The 20,592-nt window shown below is 37.2% G+C and overlaps 2 protein-coding genes across 2 annotated transcripts in view; both read left to right on the forward strand.

Annotated features, from left to right (window-relative positions):
* Positions 1-19,667, forward strand: part of LOC134841159 (uncharacterized) — a 57,310-nt gene extending 37,643 nt beyond the window's left edge. The window contains exons 3-4 of the mRNA XM_063856965.1: positions 14,500-15,130; positions 19,381-19,667. Of these exons, the coding sequence (XP_063713035.1) occupies positions 14,500-15,130; positions 19,381-19,667 (918 nt within the window). The remainder of the gene's footprint in view (positions 1-14,499; positions 15,131-19,380) is intronic.
* A 45-nt stretch (positions 19,668-19,712) lies between these two features.
* LOC134841169 (uncharacterized) overlaps positions 19,713-20,592 on the forward strand; it is a 1,355-nt gene continuing 475 nt past the window's right edge. Inside the window, exon 1 of the mRNA XM_063856977.1 lies at positions 19,713-20,560. Within this exon, the coding sequence (XP_063713047.1) occupies positions 19,713-20,560 (848 nt within the window). The remainder of the gene's footprint in view (positions 20,561-20,592) is intronic.

The following is a 20,592-nucleotide window of genomic DNA, read 5'->3' on the forward strand; positions in this document are numbered from 1 at the left end:
CCTTACGAACAAAAAAATGTTGCGAAGGAGGGTCAGAATGTTCTAGAATTTTTATTTTCAAAATTTCGATTAAAGAGTGAACATTTCTGAGAAATAGAGAAAAGACGGCCATTTTGACTGAAAAGTGACGAAAATCAGAACAACACCAAATATTGTGAAGAACAGTCGTACGAGAGACGGAAAATTACGAAGCCTCTTATCGTGGCAAAAACACACGATAAGAACCTTAGAGACGAATATTAGTGGAGAAGGAGGCTTCAGTGGGGGGAAGAATTATACCACGGAACCCTCCCGGGACACGAAATATAAGAGATAAGAGCGTTATCTCAAGAAAATCACGGGAGCGGAGGCTTGGTCCCCCAGAGAGGCTGTCTATGTGAAGGGACTGTATAAACTAACCATAACAGCTGCTGAAATGTCCTAGATCTTAATTAACACCAATATTATTTGATATTTCAGGACATGAGTAGATAGAAAAAGGAAAGGGTCAATCCATCTCAAATGGATTTAATATAGAACTGTCACACAAAAACATAATAAAATAGGTTGTTTGAGCCGTGTTTTTAATGACAATCACGTAGTCTGAGGATCCGAGACTCAGCTATGTGGTTGTGTTCGCATGTAAACGAAAGCTGATCAAAAGTTGTTTGACTGATGGCCTAAAAATAGTAACTTTTTACTTTGCCCTAGACAGACCAGAAAATCAACTGGCAAGGTCGAGACGGTGAAAAACGAGTAGAATTAAGGTAACTGACGCCTGCCAGTCGTTAATAGGTGCTTTTTCTACGCTCCGTCGCTGTGTGATATTTGGGCGAATGTTACACAGAACATATCCATCCTCCTATTTGGAGAAGGAAAAAGACTAAAACTTTCATTTTTATTACTTTCACTTGAATAGTGGGGTAATTGTTGATCGATCGAAGCTTTTTCTTTCAATCTCATAAAGTTTTGTTGGTATTATGGGTAGCAGATGTTTTCGAACAAAAGCTTTTTCTTTCAATCTCATAAAGTTGGTTAGTAGTTTTATTGGTATTACAGGTAGCAGATGTTTTTGATCAACTGATATTTTGAGTCAGGTTTAAATGAAAATAAATACATCAGTTACATTTATAAATCAAAATAGAGTTTACACAACCAAGGGATTTAACTATAAAATTAAATACATCAAAATTATCTGTTTCTCAAAAGTTTGAAGGTTAGTTTTATTCCTTGAACATTCTTTTTCCGAAGTCTCCTTTTTTCCTGAAGTATGTGAAGTAGATGTCCATACGCGTAATAAGGGGAGGACTGGTTCATACAAAGGGGGTATTTTTGTGTTTTTTGTTTTTTATAAAAGTCAAAATTGTTGAGAAAGGAAATTAATAGCTATACTACATAGCTATATAAAATGAAAGAATAAATTTTCAAATGAAAGGATAAATTTTTACAATTTTCCTTCCAACCGGGCTATAAGTTGGTAATTTTTTGTTTGCAAAGTGTGTATTTGCTTTTTTAGCTCCCGGATTTGATGCGTTTCATGGATATGACTGCGCTGAATTTGCTCAGTATAGTCATCTAACTGGGGGGTTTGTAATTTTGCTGTCAGAAATTTTGCTGGGACATAAATTTTTTGATATTCAAGAAGGGAATTAGTTATGGAATACATTTTTTTTATAGGGTGATAGGCTTCTAATTTAAAACGATTGATTAATGGATTCAAAGCATAATTGAGATCCATATCGAAGCCGGGATTGCTGTTAGAATTAATGTATCGTTCCCTTTCTAACTGAATATGTAATTTAGTATTTAATTCAGTGGGGTGCAAGGGCTGTCGCCTAATGGTCATTGGATATTGAGAAGTTGATACCGGAGTATTTGCCGTTAGTATCTTATATGGTCTTACAATCTGGGTTCGCTTTTTAGTTTTGGAATTCGAGGGAACCAGGGGTATTTTGAAATCAGGGGGTGCAATTTTTAGGGGTGGTGGCTTTGATGCTGTAGTTATTGGGACAGCTGAATTGGTTCGAAGTAGTGGCTCAACGAAGGATCGTGTTGAGGTCGGCTTTGCAGTGGGGGTTGTAGTAGTAGAAACAGTTGGTTGTTGAGTGAGTGCTGAAATCTGTGAGTCCAGTGGATCGGTTGGTGGCAGGAGTGAGAGAAGGTCCTCAAAATCTCTCAAATCGTTATGAAGTGTTGCGTCCATAGTTGAATCAGTTGGTATATCCTAGAACAGTAGAATTTTTTAAATAGACTGGGTTTGTTGGGTGATCCAAGTTTTGAGTTCTTCTCTCAAAACTTGTTAATTGGATGTGAGGATACATGCGATCCTGGTTTATTTTATCAATTTCCTCTAAAAGAGGGGCTTGTATTTGTTGATCACATTCTTGTTCTATCTTTTCAGTTTGCTCATCTTGAGTGAAAATTGAGGTCACTATGGAAGTGAAAAGTATATTATATGAGGCGGCAAGCAACACTTTGCCAAAGTGTAGTGAGCGGCCGGTGATTTTGTGAATATGCATAGCCTTTATTATGAAAACTAGGCAATCTAGGATGAATTTCACAAAAAGAAAAGAGGCGAAAACTATTCCACATTTTTCTAAATAGTATTGTACTTTTCCGAATATACGGGTGTATTCGTTTTTCCAAAAGTTTGGAGAGATGAGATAGTCAAAATAAATTGTTTGGGAAGAGCCTAGTGGGCTGTATGAGTCCTTGAAAAAAAATTTTTTAGCGTTTAGAAAGGACCTGGATACTTTTTGCAGTATTCCTTTCATCTCTGAATTATCGGAAATCATATTCCAGAATTTTTGCATTTGAGCATAAGTGTAGATTGAAGCGCCTTGGCTAGAGGCTAAAGAATGCTTAATCTTTTGAATGATCTCTTTTGGTTTAAAGAGATATGGTTCTGTAACCCTTGTAATTTGAGGGGTTAATTCAATCCAGGACTTATCATCATCAACATCTAGTTGAAATAGATTTGAATGTTTGTCGGAGCAGTTTTGTAGATCTGCCGACTGAAAAGTTTGTCGCGTAATTGGATCGACAAATCGAATATTTTCCTTATACATAATGGGAATGCGATTATAGCATTCATCCATTAATTGCAAAGGTGAATAAAATTTCGGACAATGGTAGAGCCAGGCAACATTGCCATTGGTCTCTAAGAACATAGAGCGGTTTTTGGTTAAAATATAGCCAGCCAAACGTGGGCTTTCAAGTGAAAGCATTAAAGTATTTAATATTGAGGAGCGTTCTAGCTTACATTGATTTTGCAGAAGCGCTAACTCAGCCGTTCTGAGCATGTAGAAGCTATAAAAAAGAATATAGTCCAATTTGGTTCCTATTTCGTAGTCAATTTGACTAGTTGAGAATTGGAGTGGCGGCGAACCATCACTTGTTGTGAGAAAAGTAGAATTTGGTTGACCGGCATTACGAATAGTTCCCGTTTCTGGGGTTGGTTTAACTTGGATTCCAGTATCCATATTGAAACCTTCAGTGTATGCAATGAAAAGTGAATCATATGAAGTTGGATACACTATTCTGGGATGACCATAAAGAGATTGTGGTTTATTCATCACCTGTAGCATGAATTTTTGAGAATCACTTGTGTGAGTAGAATGAATAGATGGGCTAGAACTGCCTTTTATTATATAGTATGATTCTTCATTTTGAATCATTTTAGCCGGAAATCTGTTTAAAACAGTGAAAATGCAATTGTTGGGTTCTTCCCAAGTATAAGCAAAAGCGTCTAAGGATGTTGTTTCACATCCATTTTCAGACACTGGACAGGGCAAAGGAATGTTTTGCCAATTATTGACTATTCCATCTTTGAGGTTAACAGTCAGAGTTACATTTTGCATGTAAGTTTCAAAAGTGTCCAATTTAATCCAAGAACGGCCATCACATTCGTTATGATGTTTGCCGTCAACTTTGCCAGCATGGGCATTAGTTACTGTTTTAACATTAAATTTGAAAGGAATATTTCCAATACTAGCATAGCCTAGGTTAAGATAACCTCTGTCGGCGGCAAATTTACATTCATCGGCAGATAAGTGGAGATCAGTTGTGATCATATTTTGTCGAGCGTCGATACCACTCGAGTCAAGAGAATCGCAAAACCAACGCATTGATTGGTGTTTGATTCGACACATTGTCGCATTTACTTTTGTGCGATAATGTCTCGAATATAGAGTAGCATAAGCATGGGTTACTTTAATATTTTCTGGTTGAACTTTGCAAGGTGCTACTTTATTTAGGGAAAACATTTTGTTAGAAGTCATTAGTTGACAATCATAATGAGCAACCCGAAGATTATTTGCAGTATTTTCATATAATTCTTCTTTCGGATCAAATGCTGAGGTTTGATTTGAAAGTATTATTAGAGTTAAAAGACCAACCCAATAAATTTTTTGCAAATTTATTTTTTGGTGGTGAATGATAGCAAAAGAATTTTTAAAAGTACTCACTTTAAGCATTTCCTCGAGAGTGGTTAGAACAGGCTCTTGGTCCATTAGTTCACCTTACTCTAGTTCACTATTTGGTTTTGCCATTCTGTGGATATTTTGATAGGAAATCTCAGCTAGATTTTTATTTTTGTTGAGAGATTCAGCAAATTTATTTTGTTGGAGAGAGAGGAGGTTTAAGATGCAAGATGTGGAATTGAGCAAGAATGAAAAACAACTGTATATCAGTTAGTTTTTAAAGGCTGTTTTTGCTTTTTTGCAAATCTAAGCTCTGGTTGGCCGTTGTTATTCGGCGTCTTTCGGAAGTGACTCTTTTTAAGTCGTAATTCCTTCGCCATTCGTTTTGTAATGTTGTGGTTTTTTCCACTTTGGTTTAATGTCGTGGTTTTTCCACTTAGTTTTGATTTGTTGAGATGTAACAGTGGAATGATTTTTATTCGTTATATGCTGATGTTAATTTTTAACAACTGCATTCCCCTTCCTTATTGGAGGAGGAAAATGAAAAAAAAACATCTCTTCATAAAAGAGGACTAAAAGCAACATCATTTGTTTGCTTTCCGTTTAAACTTCATCTGTTATCACAGTATTTTAAAAAAATTTTTGCTTTCTTAAAAAATGAGTTATATCGAGCCTGAAGACAATCTGGTGGACTTCCCCGAGAAGTTTTTGAACTTGCGGGATGAGTTAAATTTCAAACACGAAGCCTTGCTGGAGGACAAGGAAGTCGAGAGAAGGGTGGAAATCTACGACAGTTTAGTCGAAAAGGGTGCAAATCTGACGCCCATGGAATTCATGATATTTATGGACCGGAGTTACATCTTCAAGTATCCGGTCCTGAATACTGATGAACTTTTTGAGCTGGGCTCAATACAGAGTAGGTGCTTCACGAAGAAACTTCGGAGCCCATGGAGTGGAAACCATGTGGTTTCCCAAGAAACAATGGACTTTTTGTCCCTATTCTTTGGAGAGGATGTAAGTTTGTTTACAATACAACCAATTTTAAAAGTAAATAAAAATTTTTTATTCAAGTGGCATGGCAACATAGAAATAGTATATAAATTTGTTTTAGTTTCAAGAAGAATTCTTCAAAAAGCCAGCGGCGGAAGAAGAATATAGAAGAAAAATAGAGCTGGATATTATGTTGGAGGAGATATATCAAGCTTGGTGGCGGCCGTACTCAGCGCTGCAGTTTGCAGTGAGGAGCCTGAGTAGGGCCGCGGAAAATTCTTTAGAAAAGATGGCGGCAGTAAAACTAGTGAAATCGTACTCAGATATTAAGTCTTATATTTATAAAAGTTATTTTTAAATTTAGTTGTTAATATGTTTATTTTTGGTGTTTTGTGGTTTTATTACAAACGAATTATTTAGAAAAGAGAAAGAAAAGAGAAAAAAAAGAAAAGGCCAATAGAAAGAATTAAAAAAATATATTGAGTTTGGCCAAATAAATGGTTTAGTGTTTTTATTTCTTTTTTAATTTGCCAATTAAACTAGATGGAATTGTAGTTTCATAAAAGTTTGTAGGACGATTTGTCCGTTTAGGTTTTTTAGATTCTGAAAGTGATCCAGGTGCGGATCGAGTGTTTTCATAGAAGCTTTCTTGAGAGCTATGAGGAATGTTTTTTTCCGTCAGTAAAGCTTTCTGATGATTCAGATAAACGAGGGAAATCAGGAGGACGGGGAGTATTATATTGTGTTGTTATATTTTGGTGGCGGCGGCCAAAGTCATTTGCAAGACTAGTATTAGGACTTATACTGCGGCTAGGTAGGCGGTGGTGGCCATAACTACTGGATTGACTAGTTGAAGGATTAGGGGTTTTATCAACAGGATAGGGAGTTGAACTTCGAATAGGTCGAAGATTTTGGTCAATCGCAGTCGCATCGAACAAAGTTCTTAGATGCATAGTTTCTCTGCCTGAATCTAATGATTGATCTTGGACAATACTTTTATTTTGATCCTCATTTGTAGGATTATTATCAGTCATTTGCTGGTAACCATTGTTGACTACTGGCCAAAACTGGTATTGTAGATTTTCAACCTGTTTAGGTTTATTGAAAGAGTCGATTTGATGATTTGTTATATGATCATAAAAATCACTTGAAAATAAATCACTAGAGTACTCTTGTAGTAGTTTGGGCATTTGTTGTTCTTTAGGAAAGTATTCAACAATATGATTGCGGTGGACAATCTTTTTTTCGTTAGTGAAATCATTTTGAATTCCGTATGTTACTTCCGTGATTTTTTCAATTACGGTGTAAGGTCCAGATCTCAAATTCAAAAGCTTTTGTGATTTCAATAGTGGTTTGGATCTATTTTCTAGTAAAACCTTAGTGCCTTCTTTTATAGGCCGTCCTAATTTAAATTGATTTCGGAACATGTGGGCCTTATTGGTGATGCGGCGGCAATGGGTATAGGTATTACTATAAATCAACTTAAAATCATTTTCCCTTTTTAGTATTTCGGCGGAAATTTGATTTTTTAGAAATCTATCTATGGTCTCGTTGTTTGATTTATGCTCGGTATGAGCATGATTTTCGAGAACAGAGCAAAATTCAGAGGTAAATCTTTTGTTTTGGTCACGGTAGAGGCCTAATTTAAGGCTAAGAGGAACTTGAGGTTTTATGCCAAAAACAATCTCATATGGAGTGTAACCTGTACTTGAATTGATGGCGGTGTTGTGTGCAAAAGCAAACTTATTTGTTAATTCAGACCAGTTTGAGCCTGAGGTACTCAAGAAATGTCGAAAGTACTGGGTTAAATGTTTATTCTGGACTTCAACTTTTCCGTTATTCCAAGGCGAGTAAGTAGTTCTTGGTCTCAGGGTTATTCCCAATTCAGAGGACCAATGAGCAAAGTCATTACTCATGAATGCACTTCCATTATCATGAATAATCTGTTGTGGAATACCAAATGTTGTGATGTATTTCTCTAAGAGTTTGATGGTTTCCTTAGAGTCTGCATGGGTGCATGGATAGTTTTGAAGATATCTAGAGAAGGCATCTATCACAACTAAGCAAAAGTTTTTGCCATGTCTTGATGGTCTGAGCGGACCTTTATGATCAATGTGAATCGTTTTCATTGGGATTGTTTCTAATTGTCCCCATTGTTGTAATGGAGCTTCATTCAGGTCTTTTCGTTTAGGCTTATTTTTCTGACATTCTAGACAGTCATGAAGAAGCATGTTGAACCATTTATAGAGTCCGGGCCAATAGAAATATCTTTTGATTATTTCCAAAGTTTTTGTTTCGCCGTGATGACCGCTTAGAGGATGCTTATGAGCTAAGTCAAAGCAGTTTAGCACTAAGGAGATGGGTAAGCAAATTTTTGGACTCTTAGTATAGTCATCATTATATTCATTAATACATAGAAGATCATGTTGGTCTTCAATGAATAATAATTCAAACTGCCTGATATAGGCTTTTAATCCTTTTTCTTCACGATAAGGATTTTTTTTGTTTCTTTCTGGCTTTTCGTTTTGCTTTATGCAGTTTTTGATATCTATGATTACAGTATCGTTACACTGCTCTTGCATAATTGTTTCAACGTCTAAAATTGCTTCTTTAGCAAAGTCGGTCATTTTTGCTATCAGTTCAAGAGAATCTGATTTATTTTGTTCAGATTGGAGACTTAGGGGTTCGATTAATTTCAAAGATCTTGTTTTGGCAGCAAACTCAGTTTTTGCTTTAACCAGATCGTTGAGAAAGTTATTCTCAACATTGCCCTCATATAAGTCAAGCCATTCTGAATTTTCCAAAGGATCATCAAGTGCAGATACTTCATCTGGAATTTCTTCATAAATGTTTTGATCATTTATATCTGGTATAGGTAGTCGTTTGATTTGATTGATTTGTTTGCCAAATCGGAAGAAATCTGTTATATTTTGAATTGCACTACAAGATTCTTCAAAATATTCTGGAGCATCTTCAATGCTGAAGTCTCCTCTGTCACTTATGTTGATTAATTTCTTTTTTCCGCCTTGCACTTGAGCAATGACTGGATAGCAATCGTTTTGAAATATGTTATCATCTTTGTGGAGTACTGAATAACATATTTGTTCTCCATTGTCTAGGATGAACTTTATATCATTTGGAATGGTTTTGTGTTCAAGTTGATATCTTTTGATATCAGCGATGGGCACATTTCGGCTCAATAAGTCAGGAAAGGCTAGGTTTGAACCTGGAGTATAGATTATTTTCAAATTGTTGAATTTGGTCAATACGACTTGATACTTGAAAAATCTATGAGAAAGTTGTCCTTTTCTGGACCATAAGAAGAGAATAGGTCTGTGGTCGCAATATAGGTATAGAGGAAAGGGTGAACCTATAATGTAGAATTCATAGGTTTGCAAAGCAGATATTATTCCACATAGTTCACGATGTTGAGTAGACATTTTCTGCTCAGCTTTATCAAAGACTCTAGAATTGGCAGAAACAATTCTTTTCCCTTCAGGTAAGTCTTGGATGAGTATACACCCGGTTCCTACATTTGAGGAGTCGGCATGAATGTGGAATGGGTAGTTTACATTAGGTATAGCATTTGAAATATCATGACAGAATTTGTCTTTCAGTTTCTGAAAAACTTCTTCATGGCATGGTAGCCATTGAAACTTATCGCTACTGTTTGCTAGTTCTTATAGACATACTGCGTCCACATGATAATTGATGATGTATGTGCTGTAGAATCCCATGACACCTAATACTCCTAGAACTTCTGTTTTTGATTCAGGGGATTTCAATTTTTTTATGTCATCGATTCGTGAAGCGATTGGAGAAAGACCATCTTTAGAGACAACGTGGCCTAGAAATTTAACCTTTCTTAGGAAGAAAAAGGTTTTGTCAGGAGCAGCTTTTAAGTTTGCCTTGCGTAAAAGAGAATGATATTCTCGAATTGTGTCAAACACTTCATTTTTATTTTGACTCTGTAACAGAGTGTCGTCTATGTAAGTGATTGCTTTTTTTTCTTTAATGAGGGGTCCGAATGCATATCTCATTAATTTACTGAAAAAATTTGGAAGTGGTTTCAAGTCATAGAAACCAACTTGGTAGGTATATTGTCTACCTCCTACAATAAAGCTTGTTAATTTCTGGGCCTCATCTGTTAGGGTTACTTGATGGTAGGCGCAAGAGAGATCACTACTTGTGAAGTATGATCCATTTATTCGGGTCATGAGAACTTGTAGTGGTTCTAATGGCCAACTACAATTGCTAGTATCTGTGATTGAGTTTAGATACCTAGCATCCAAGACCAACTTAACGTAGTCTTTTTTTGGAAGAATGATGACTGGATTTACGAACCATGAGTTCATATCATCTTTTTCATTTAGTTCTCTGACTATGCCTGCTTGGATTAATTCATCCATTAACTTGTCCAATTTATCTCTTAGATGGACTGGGATTTTACTCAGTCGTTGTTTTTTGAACGTTGCGTCCTTTTTGAGTGGTATGTGGAATTTATGTTTTGTTTTTCCAATATCATATTTGTGATGAGAATAAACATCTTGATCCTCTATCAGCATTTGAATTAGATCTGCAAATTCATCATCCGATATATCACTTTGTGTGAAGTCGAAGTCAGATAAGAATTTAATAGTAGTTTCGATTTTTTCCAAAGTACTACTATTGTCCTTATCAATTGAGGAGTATTGGGTAAACGTTTCGTTGACTAGAAAGGCAATTAGCCGATCATTATGTTCTTTGTTTCGATACTTTTTAAATTGTTCTTTCAAGGGAGGCCTGCAAAGGTTCTTTGCATCATTGGAAAAGTCGGTTGCTATTTCGTTTTCATTTTTGCATACTTTGACTATATCTGAACCAATTTGTTCAAATATTTCTGATACGTTTTCTGTATCAAACACTTCAAGGGCAGGCATGTCCTTGATTTCTCGTCCTGAAACATAGACAAATATTGTAATTCCAGAATGTTGGAATACATCGACAATGATTTTGGAAACTTCTTCCCAATTCATTTTATCTAAGCCACAAGCAATTTTGGGCATTGCGATAGATCGAATGTTATTTGCTATAGCATGATCTTTCATTTCGGACAAGGTGTTGAATATAGCGTCGTAAGTGGGTTTCTGAAAGTACCTCTGTTTGGTAATCAGGTTATATACGATTTGTCCAGATTTTGGATCAGTGAAGATGAGAATATCATTAATGTTAGCATGTATTGAGTTACAAAAGTGTCGTAGCTCAGGATACCTTTTGCTAATTGATTCAGCAAACCCTTTTTTCATTGCTCTATCTGCAGAGATTGTATGGGCAATGGGCATATTCGATTCGAATATGGACCTTTTTTTGAAGTCTACATATTGTAGACAGGGGCCGGATAATTGGGTATTGCTTTCCTGTGTTGTATTGACAACAGTGTTTAGCATGAAACAGCTATCGAATTCCGAACTTTCGTTTAAATTTCTCGTTGTGAACTCATCACAATCGTGGATGGCAAATATTTTATCCTCGTATCCTTGAATATCAGTTACTGCATAGCCTAGTACACACTTGTTTAGTGTGACAGGATGATCTTTCTGATTCTCAATTAGGATAGGTAGGCTCTGCTCAATTTGAGTACAAACTGTATTAATGAAAACCAATTCGGTTTTGGTTGTATTTTTATGAGGCAGGAATGTAGTTCCTTTTTCGAAGTATGAATTTGGTTCGGCCAAGTGTTTGTATAAGTATGTAGAGCGTGCTGGAATGAACAAGGGTTCTTTCAAGTTACTTGAGACAATTTTTGAAACGTTGGGATATTCTTTATCGTTGTTCATCAACCCGTAGGATATAACACCTTCTTTCGATTTGAGCTCAACTGCGGGGATATCAAAGTAGAGAGCTTTTAAGAAGAGATGACAAAAGTCTACTCCTAATAGATTAGCAGTCTTTTCTTCAGTTATCCACACTTTATGGTTGGATGGGTATTTTCCATCAGTGTCGAAACAAGATTGGATAGATGTATGGCCAAACATACGTATATCAGATCCATTATAAGTCTTTGCTTTAATTTTGGATCGGTAAATTGTCATTTTTCGACCTAATTTTTCCAATTCCTGATAAGTTGGGTAGTTTATGATACTACAAGTTGATCCTGGGTCAATCATGAATTCAATTTCGAGTCCACTATTATTATTTTTGTCTCCGGTGGCAAAATGATATAAGCTAAGATATATCCTTGATTTAGGATTACTATCATCGCTCGGTTTCGGAGACTTTAATAGTTTAAAGGAAAGAAATCAGTGATCGCATCACAGTAATTGACTTCTTCCTCAACCCAGTGGGAGGTTTCAGACTGTATTTGATTCGGTCTAAAATTTGGTGATTGAGATCGTGTCGAGTCTCGACTATTATTGCTATTATAGTTTCCAGTGTTATATGGTCGACCTCTAGGGTTACTATTGAATTGTCTATTTTCTTGGTCGTAGAACTGTTTAGCAAATTGTTCATTTTCTCTGAATTTGTTCTCTCTGGGATACCTATCATCATAGGTTTGGGGCCTTTTGGTATTGAAAGACGATTGTGCATTAGCCTTTTGGAAATTGTTTCCATTGTAGTTATAATTATGGCGAATGCCATAGTTATTTTGGCTAGGATTTGAATTGTTAGTATTTCTGTTTTGGTTATCCCAAAACCGGTTGCTTGGGTTAGTGTTACTCTGGTTAGGGAAGTTATTCGGTCTTCGATTTCGTTTATAATCAGTTTCAAATGAAACTCTTCGTTCATTTTTTGTTGTGAGTTCTTTTCGCAACTTATTTACTTCGTCCTGAACTTGTTTTTTTGAACATCTAGATATAGAATGTCCATTCATTCTGCAATATTCGTAGAATCGTGTACTATTAGGTCTTCCCTTGATGTCAGGGTGACGTCGTTGAAATGAAGTTTGGTCATTGATTGCACTAACTTCTTGATTCTTGATCAATTTAGTTAGTTCTTTAATTTGAGTTTCTAATGAAGTCATTTTATCCGTTGTTGACTTATTAGCAGGATCAATAGCAACAATGAATGTTAGATCCTTAGTGATTACATGATTTGTGAATTGATCCCAGTTGGCATTTGGATGCTCTATCATGTATTCATGAGCTTTTTGTTTAAGGGCTAGAGGTCTTAGTCCCTTAATTGAGAAATCAATATACTTTTGACTTCTTTGTCTGTTTTGTATAGTTCTCTCAGCATTTTGAGCAGCTTCAGTAGCATGAACGGTTTCATCAATACTTTCGGGCCATCCTCTATCTACAGAAGAATTAATTCTGTGGAAGTAATTTTTTATTAATTCGCCATCTTGGCGAGCTGCATTTTCAGCATCAATTCTATGTTTGAATTGATCTCGTCCGTCAGTGAATCTGTTTAGGAAGAGATCTTTGAGTTGTGCCCATGTGGTAGCATTGGTTACATTATCATTGAACCATTCAAGAGATGTATCAGTTAACAATGATCCGAATAGGGATCGTTGTCTGCTATCATAGCTACGTCGCGCATCATTATCAGCAGGTCTTTGACCTAATGAGAAAAGAATTTTGTTTTCAACTGAAATCCAAAAAGCTGTAGCATTTTGGTTCGGATCGTTTCCCGAAAATGTCATTAAAGACAAATTGGGATGGGATATTGGGGTAACAGCCATTTTATATTTAGTTTAGAACTTAAAAAGAGAGATAGAAAAATTTATAAATTTATTTAGAAAACTTAAATTTCCGATTTGGAAATTTATTACTTCTCTTTATTTGTAAGAGAAATTTCAACAATTCTCCAGTTTGAGAATTGAAATCTTTGCTTTTTATCTCTTTTTGAGACTTTAGCAATTTTAGCGAATTTTTAGAAGGTAAGCCTCACTGGTCGCACCAATTTATTACGCTAGCAAAACTATATACGTCGGACAAAACGCTTGCTAGGAATAAAGGGTCCTTTCTACTTTCTATCTTAGAAAGTAAATCTAAAATTCACTGAGAAATATTTTATTAGAAAAGAAGTTAGTATGAATTTACAGCAAGTTGCCTTTTGACTCAATATTTATTTTTTACGGTGAGATTGGAGATATTTTCTCTGAGATTGAATATTATTTTAGAGAAGGGTTGGGGTGGTTGAGGAGAGTGGTGGTGGTGGTAGAAGAGAAGTTGTTGGAATGAATTCTCGTAGTTTTGAGCTTCTATTTATACTCAAATGGGGAAATCACGCCACTTTTCGTATCAAATGAGAAGTTTCTTTTAACTTCGTATTCTTTATTCGTACATTCGTATTTTACGAGAAGAAGGTTTCGTATGCTCGTACTTTACGAGAGGAATCGTTATTATTCGTATTGAATGAGAATAGTCGTTTCAATTCTCAATGCTTAAAACGTTATACGAATTATTCCAATAGCATTTCCCTTCCTTTTGCAAGGGAATTAAAACATATTTCTTTGGTGGTGGCGGTGGCGTCACATTTTGTGAACGCAATAAAATAATTCATGTTTCTGTTTCTATTTGAAATCAGAACAATAACTAGACGTTTTAGAATGGCTTGAAAACTAGATTACTTTTAGCATTAAAACCGTGAAGCAGTGATATGCATTGGGCTCTGTTTTCGCACCCTAACCCGACCCGACAGTCGTTTGTCAAACCCGACCCGACCCGAACTTTACTTTTAGAACAAAAGAAGCTAAATTTGGCTGATGCCATCCATAAGGAACGCGTAATTTAGACTTTTATTGCTGCTAAAAAAGCATGGTCAATAAAGGTTAAACCCGACCCGACCCAATACGCGAAATTCCGTACTCTACTCGAACCCCCTAGAACAATTTACACCCCTCGGAATATGTTCTAAAGCCGCCCCTGTTCCATATGACCACTCTATATTTTGTTGTTTTTACGCTGTTACATGTACCGACTAAGCCAGTGCCAGCCTATGATGAACAAACATTTCTCTAATATCCAGTTTTTCAATAATATTTTGTTACCACTATTTACTTAATAGGTGAAGAATTCGAATACGTCTGAGCAAAGTATTGTTCAGTTAACTTATGCGCCTATTAAGTCGTTTTATCTTTCATATTTGGAACAACTGGATAAAAAACAAATAGAAACATGTGTTTTAGTCCGGCTTTCTGAAAACCCTCTTGAAATATTCTCAGTCCAAATCAACCGCCGAATATTTCTACATCGACTGTTATGTCCACCCCCAGCATGGCGGCACAGTCAGCCCCGATTACCTGAAAAACGTGTTCGGCCAGCCGATTCGCGACTCGGACCATTTCGTGGCGGTCATGTCTCCGTGGGACAACCCGGTACCACTCTCCAGAATCTGGTGCATCTACGAGTTTCACACTGCTATAACTCACAAGAAGCCATTCGAGGTCGTCTTCACGGCTGAAGAAGACGAGTCGTGGGCGGAAAACATTACTGACACCGACCTCATTGTCAGCAAATACTCAGAAATTGACAGCAGAAACGCAGAGGCCTCAAAACCAGCAGACAAGGCCAATATCCTGCAACTTATCGAGGAAGGCGTGGGAACAAAAAAGTTGAACGCTGAAATTATGCAAAAAGTGCGAGATCTGCTGGTGGACAAATGCATGGCATACTTGGCTAAAGAACCGAGGTCGAGAGTCTTCCGATTGGTGTGTGACTTTTCACCATCGAAGACCCTGCTCGAGCAGATTTTGGTGCATAAACAGCGGGTTCTGGATGAGGCCGGTGACGACGACGACGTTGCTCATTCCCATGTGGGTATGTATCATTCTGTTCTTGAATTATTCTGTACCGTAGTGATTGATTGCCAAGCGGTTAGTGCTTACGACTGTTTTGTTTTTCTGGAAGGTTTCTCAGCTTTTCTCACAAAAAAAACATCTAAATTTTGCTGGTCGAACTCCCCTCTTTAACCATCTAAAGGACTACGAATGTTTTTTGCACATTAAAAAAAATCTTAGCAATAAAACACTAAATAACATATTTGAATTCCCCTTGAAATCGTATTCCATCATGGGGTTTAGGGAGTTGGGATTCGACCCCTCCACCAAAATTTGTGGCCTTTCCCAGACTTGCCAAAGCTTTCGTAATATAATGCTTTTGAATATGTATCGCAGAAAATTTTGAGAAAAACTCAAACAACACTTTTTGCGATAAACATTTCAATTGCAATCAGGGTTCGAATTAAGCCGTATCGCAACGCAATTTGCGAATCGATATCGGGGATTTGCGAATCACTTTCTGATTTTGATTCGCAATTCTGCGAATCAAAAGCAGTCATCGACACCGAATTTTCAGTTCAGTTCGAGAAAAAGCACCATGGCTTATTACTGTTTCTGCAAATGTTTCTGTAAAATTCAACGGCTCAAAAATGTTGCGATACAACTTTGGAGATTGCGAATCAATATGCAACCTTGATTCGCAATTATGCGATACAAAAATTTCAGAGTATTTCGAACCCTGATTGCAATACTGAAAACAATTTATACAGAGGCACGAAGTTTTACGCTTTTAACGTTCTCAGGGAAAACGTTCTCAGATAACGTATCAAATGCTTACGTACAGTACATTCATGGCCAGAATTTTTTTAATGGTGGCAATGAATTTCAGACGCCAACACCTGTGTTGTAGACGCTTAGGAGGCCAAGCGAAATATAAGCGCAAGCGACACTTTAACATTGTTTTTTATTACAACTACTTCGAGCTGAAATTCAGCTGCTGAATGACCAAAGGCACATGGCTTATTTCAAAATACGCCCACGTTATAAATTTTTCAAATAAGCGAAGTCGCGCGTAAGCGCTTTAAGGATAAGCGACGAAGCGATAAGCGGAGGCTAAAAAAGCGCAGATAGCGATAAGCGTAAACAACTTGAGCAAGTACAACACTGGCCAACAGTGACCTCGTTGAAAAAACTGTTACCAGAATTTAATAAAAAGTAAAACTTTCGTTGTTCTAACGTTCGGGTTAGTTATTCTGTTTTTGAACTTTCAACACACATGACCATGCATATAAGTAACTAATAAGGCGTATAACGGCGATGGAAGCGTTGAAAACACGCTTTGAGTCTCGTTGGAAGTACAAAAAATAGGTTCAAACGCGGTTCAAAATATATATTTTTTCGGAATTGACTTTTTGACGAAGTGTACTGGTGGTAAAACGAATGGGTCCGTGGGTATCTTGAATTAATTAGAACTAGACAGACATTTCATAAACAACGTAAGATGTCGCCAGTCTATCGCAACTCTTCCTTGTAGTCCAAAGCCCTGAATTTGAGTAAAATGAAAAATCAGAATAGTTCACTTCTAAAAATAAAGTGGTTTCCGAAGGCTGGCCTACGAGTCGTGCGAAATACGTTTTCGAAACGTGAAAACAACCATCGAACAAAAGTATAAGAGGTTCAAAATGTTGGTCATTTTTTCGGGTTTTGTGGATCTTTGAAGGCTAGAATAGTGTGTTTGTTTTCGAAATGTCTGAAGTTTACGAACGTCCCTCGGTAAGTCGGACACAAATTTCTGTTCAAACTTTGTCCACCTGTGGGCTATAAGCAGGGCATGGCAAAAACATATTGGTATTGCAAAATATTGGTACAAAACAGTGCAATGAATTGCAATATTTTCGATTTAAAGAGAGCTGGTCTTGACATGTGCCTTTATGGAAACCAGCTTCATCAGCCCGACATCGAATATCCCGGAACGGTTTTTCAGTACGGCTGGATAAACTTACAAGGATTATAGGAAGAGCCTACTAGTAGTACTACCTACTAACTTGGAACTTCAGTTGTATTACATGTAGAACTACAACACAAAATTTTGGGATGTCGATACAATAAAAACACTTGTTCACTAAACTTTTTTTGAAAACCATCTGCAGAAATATTGCATGTTGTTGTATTGCAGAAATCATTCAAGGGGCAGTATTTTATTGCACGACGAAAGTTCAACTTTCAACAACGATAAGTTATTGCAATAGAATATAAACATGATTGTGCCGTACCCTGGATATAAGCACACAAAGTGCCACTGGCTTACGCCATTTCTAACTTGTGTGTCAACCTAGCCAATGTTTGACACGACAGGAAACAGTTTTTTTGGAAAGGGATCTTGTTCTTTTTTGAAAATGCAGCAGTTGACTTTTCACACATTAGTAATTGGTTCGATTGCGCATAACACCGAGACGTGCTTGGCTGTTTTGTTAATAATTTTAGAAGACTTATTTTGGTCAAGAAAAGTTTATAAAAGTTAAAAGATTAGCATGTCACTTTTCGACATTCGAAAACTCTCAAAAGTCAGTGGATGAGTATTTTTGAACAAACTGTGGGTTTTCGATCACTTGACTTTAATACTTGTAACGGGCTTCAATAACGGTTAGAATGACGTCCCGGGTTGACCTCCATACACCGAAAATGCTTATCATACAATTCCATACATCAAGTGTGTGGGAAAATGCTTGTCATACAATTTTCAGACAATTTCTAAAAATGGTTGAAAACTGGTATTAACTCATTTCTGTGGCTGTTTGATTCTAATAAAACAATCTGGTGATAAAAAACTGAGGTTTTCGTTTTTTGAAAAAAATGCTTATCATACAATTCCCCTATATGGAAATTGTATGACTGGCATTTTTTTGGTGGCGACACAAAAAAATTTTCGAGTAGTTTTGAAAATTTAGCCCAAAATTTTTTTTTCAACCGCAAATCGATTTTCGTACGCAAACAAACATTTTTCGAAAAAAATTTTTGCATGCAAAATTTAATATTTTGTGTGCATAACGTAGTCCTGGATACGATAAAATTGGCTTAATTTTTTCTTTTCACTTAATTTTTTTTTTCAAAAACGCTGAAAATTCCTCTTTCTTTTGTATGGGGTGTTAATGTACGCCTTGATCAATGTGTGATAATTTGAAAATTCGAAAATTTAATATAATCATCATTAAAAAATTTTGCCAAAAATTAAAAGTTTGTTACTTTTGTTATATCAATTGTGAAAGACAGCCAATTACAGGTCGTTTTCTAAGCATTGTAAATGCCAGACCGTCCAACCTTTGGTGTTTTGAGTAACCAAGGTCTTTGTCACTAGTGTTCGGTTGCAACTACAACCGAAAATTTTTCAGAAACTAAATTTAGAAAGAAAAAATCAAAATTTTTTGTTTATGGGAAAACATATATCATACAATTTTCATATATGGAAAAATGCTTACCATAGAGTTTTCATACAATTTTCTGTACGTATGGAATTGTATGAAATTGTATGACAAGACGTATCTCATATATGGAAATTGTATGATAAGAAGTTTTGGTCAACCCGGGGTTGTTGGTTAGCGCGCGCTGATCACTTAGCAACAATTTGTACAAAAATTTACAGCCCATTTCGAAATTTATTGGCCAGGCACTTTTAGACGAAATGCGTTATCTTCTGAGTGGATTGACTTACTTCCCGTTGATTTTAAATGGTTTGAAATGAATTATTTGTAATTTATAGTATGGGGTACTTTAAGCAATAAATTAAAAAAAATTAGCTTAAATTCAATTTTAATTATGAATATAAAGGTACACTGGTGATATATAGTGATATTTAGGTCAGAAAGTTCATTAGAAAAGGAAAATGGTAAAAATTAGAATTTTAAAAAGAACCATCAAATTTGGAATCTACTAATATGGCAGTTTTTGGTCAGGCGACACTGGAATGGTTCTTCTGAAACCCCAAATGGTCCAGAATTGATATTTCATGCTTTGGGAGGGTTGTATAAACACCCCTAGACCAACAAAAATAATCGATTTTTTTGGAACGATTTCCACTTTCTGTTATTCTCCCCCTGACTCTGTACAACAGTCGTATAAACTCATTTATGAAATTTCTCATCACGAAAATATAATGGTACATGTTACATGTACGGACATTGATTTGCTTGCTCGCGTTGAACAAAAAGTGTAGTTGTTTGAGCTGTTAGCAACAACTTCGTAGTTTATTTACAAACAATGACTAAAGTGTTAATGTCATATTTCTTGCTTCAGCCAGCGTGTGTCAACAGCTTGAGACGAGGAGTGACGCTCTGCATCATTACCAGCGGTATGCAGAAATACGGACCAGCAAGTTCGGTGAAAAACACGAGTCATTGGCCATCCCTTACAACAACATGGCCAACACGCACTCTGCAATGGGCAATCACAAAGAGGCTCTCCGTCTGTACACGCTGAGTCTTGACATCAGACTAGAGGCGCTGGGGGAGCGGCATCCGCAAATGGCCGCCTCTTACAACAACATGGGCAGCACGCACAATGATATGGGCAATCACAAATAGGCTCTCCGTCTGCACGCGCTGAGTCTTGACATCAGACTAGAGACGATGGGGGAGCGACATCCGGATGTGGCCGCCTCTTACTACAACATGGCCACTACGCACTCTGCAATGGGCAATCACAAAGAGGCTCTCCGTCTGCACGCGCTGAGTCTTGACATCAGACTAGAGACGATGGGGGAGCGACATCCGGATGTGGCCGCCTCTTACTACAACATGGCCACTACGCACTCTGCAATGGGCAATCACAAAGAGGCTCTCCGTCTGTACACGCTGAGTCTTGACATCAGACTAGAGACGCTGGGGCAGCGGCATCCGAATGTTGCCGCCTATTACAACAACCTGGCAAACCCGCACAGAGAATTGGGCAATCACAAAGAGGCTCTCCGTCTGTACACGCTGAGTTTTAACATCAGACTAGAGACACTGGGGGAGCGGCATCCGGATGTGGCCGCCTCTTACAACAACATGGCAAACACGCACCATGAAATGGGCAATTACAAAGAGGCTCTCAGTCTGCATACGCTGAGTCTTGACATTAAACTAGAGACACTGGGGCAGCGGCATCCGGATGTGGCCGCCTCTTACAACAACATGGCCAACACGCACAATGATATGGGCAATCACAAAGAAGCTCTCCGTCTGTACAAGCTGAGTCTTGACATCAGACTAGAGACGCTGGGGGAGCGGCATCCGGATGTGGCCGCCTCTTACAACAACATGGGCAGCACGCACAATGATATGGGCAATCACAAAGAGGCTCTCCGTCTGTACACGCTGAGTCTTGACATCAGACTAGAGACGCTGGGGGAGCGGCATCCGGATGTGGCCGCCTCTTACAACAACATGGGCAGCACGCACAATGATATGGGCAATCACAAAGAGGCTCTCCGTCTGTACACGCTGAGTCTTAACATCAGACTAGAGA

Source organism: Symsagittifera roscoffensis, chromosome 1 (assembly GCF_963678635.1).
Source record: "Symsagittifera roscoffensis chromosome 1, txSymRosc1.1, whole genome shotgun sequence".
Lineage (NCBI taxonomy): Eukaryota > Metazoa > Xenacoelomorpha > Acoela > Convolutidae > Symsagittifera > Symsagittifera roscoffensis.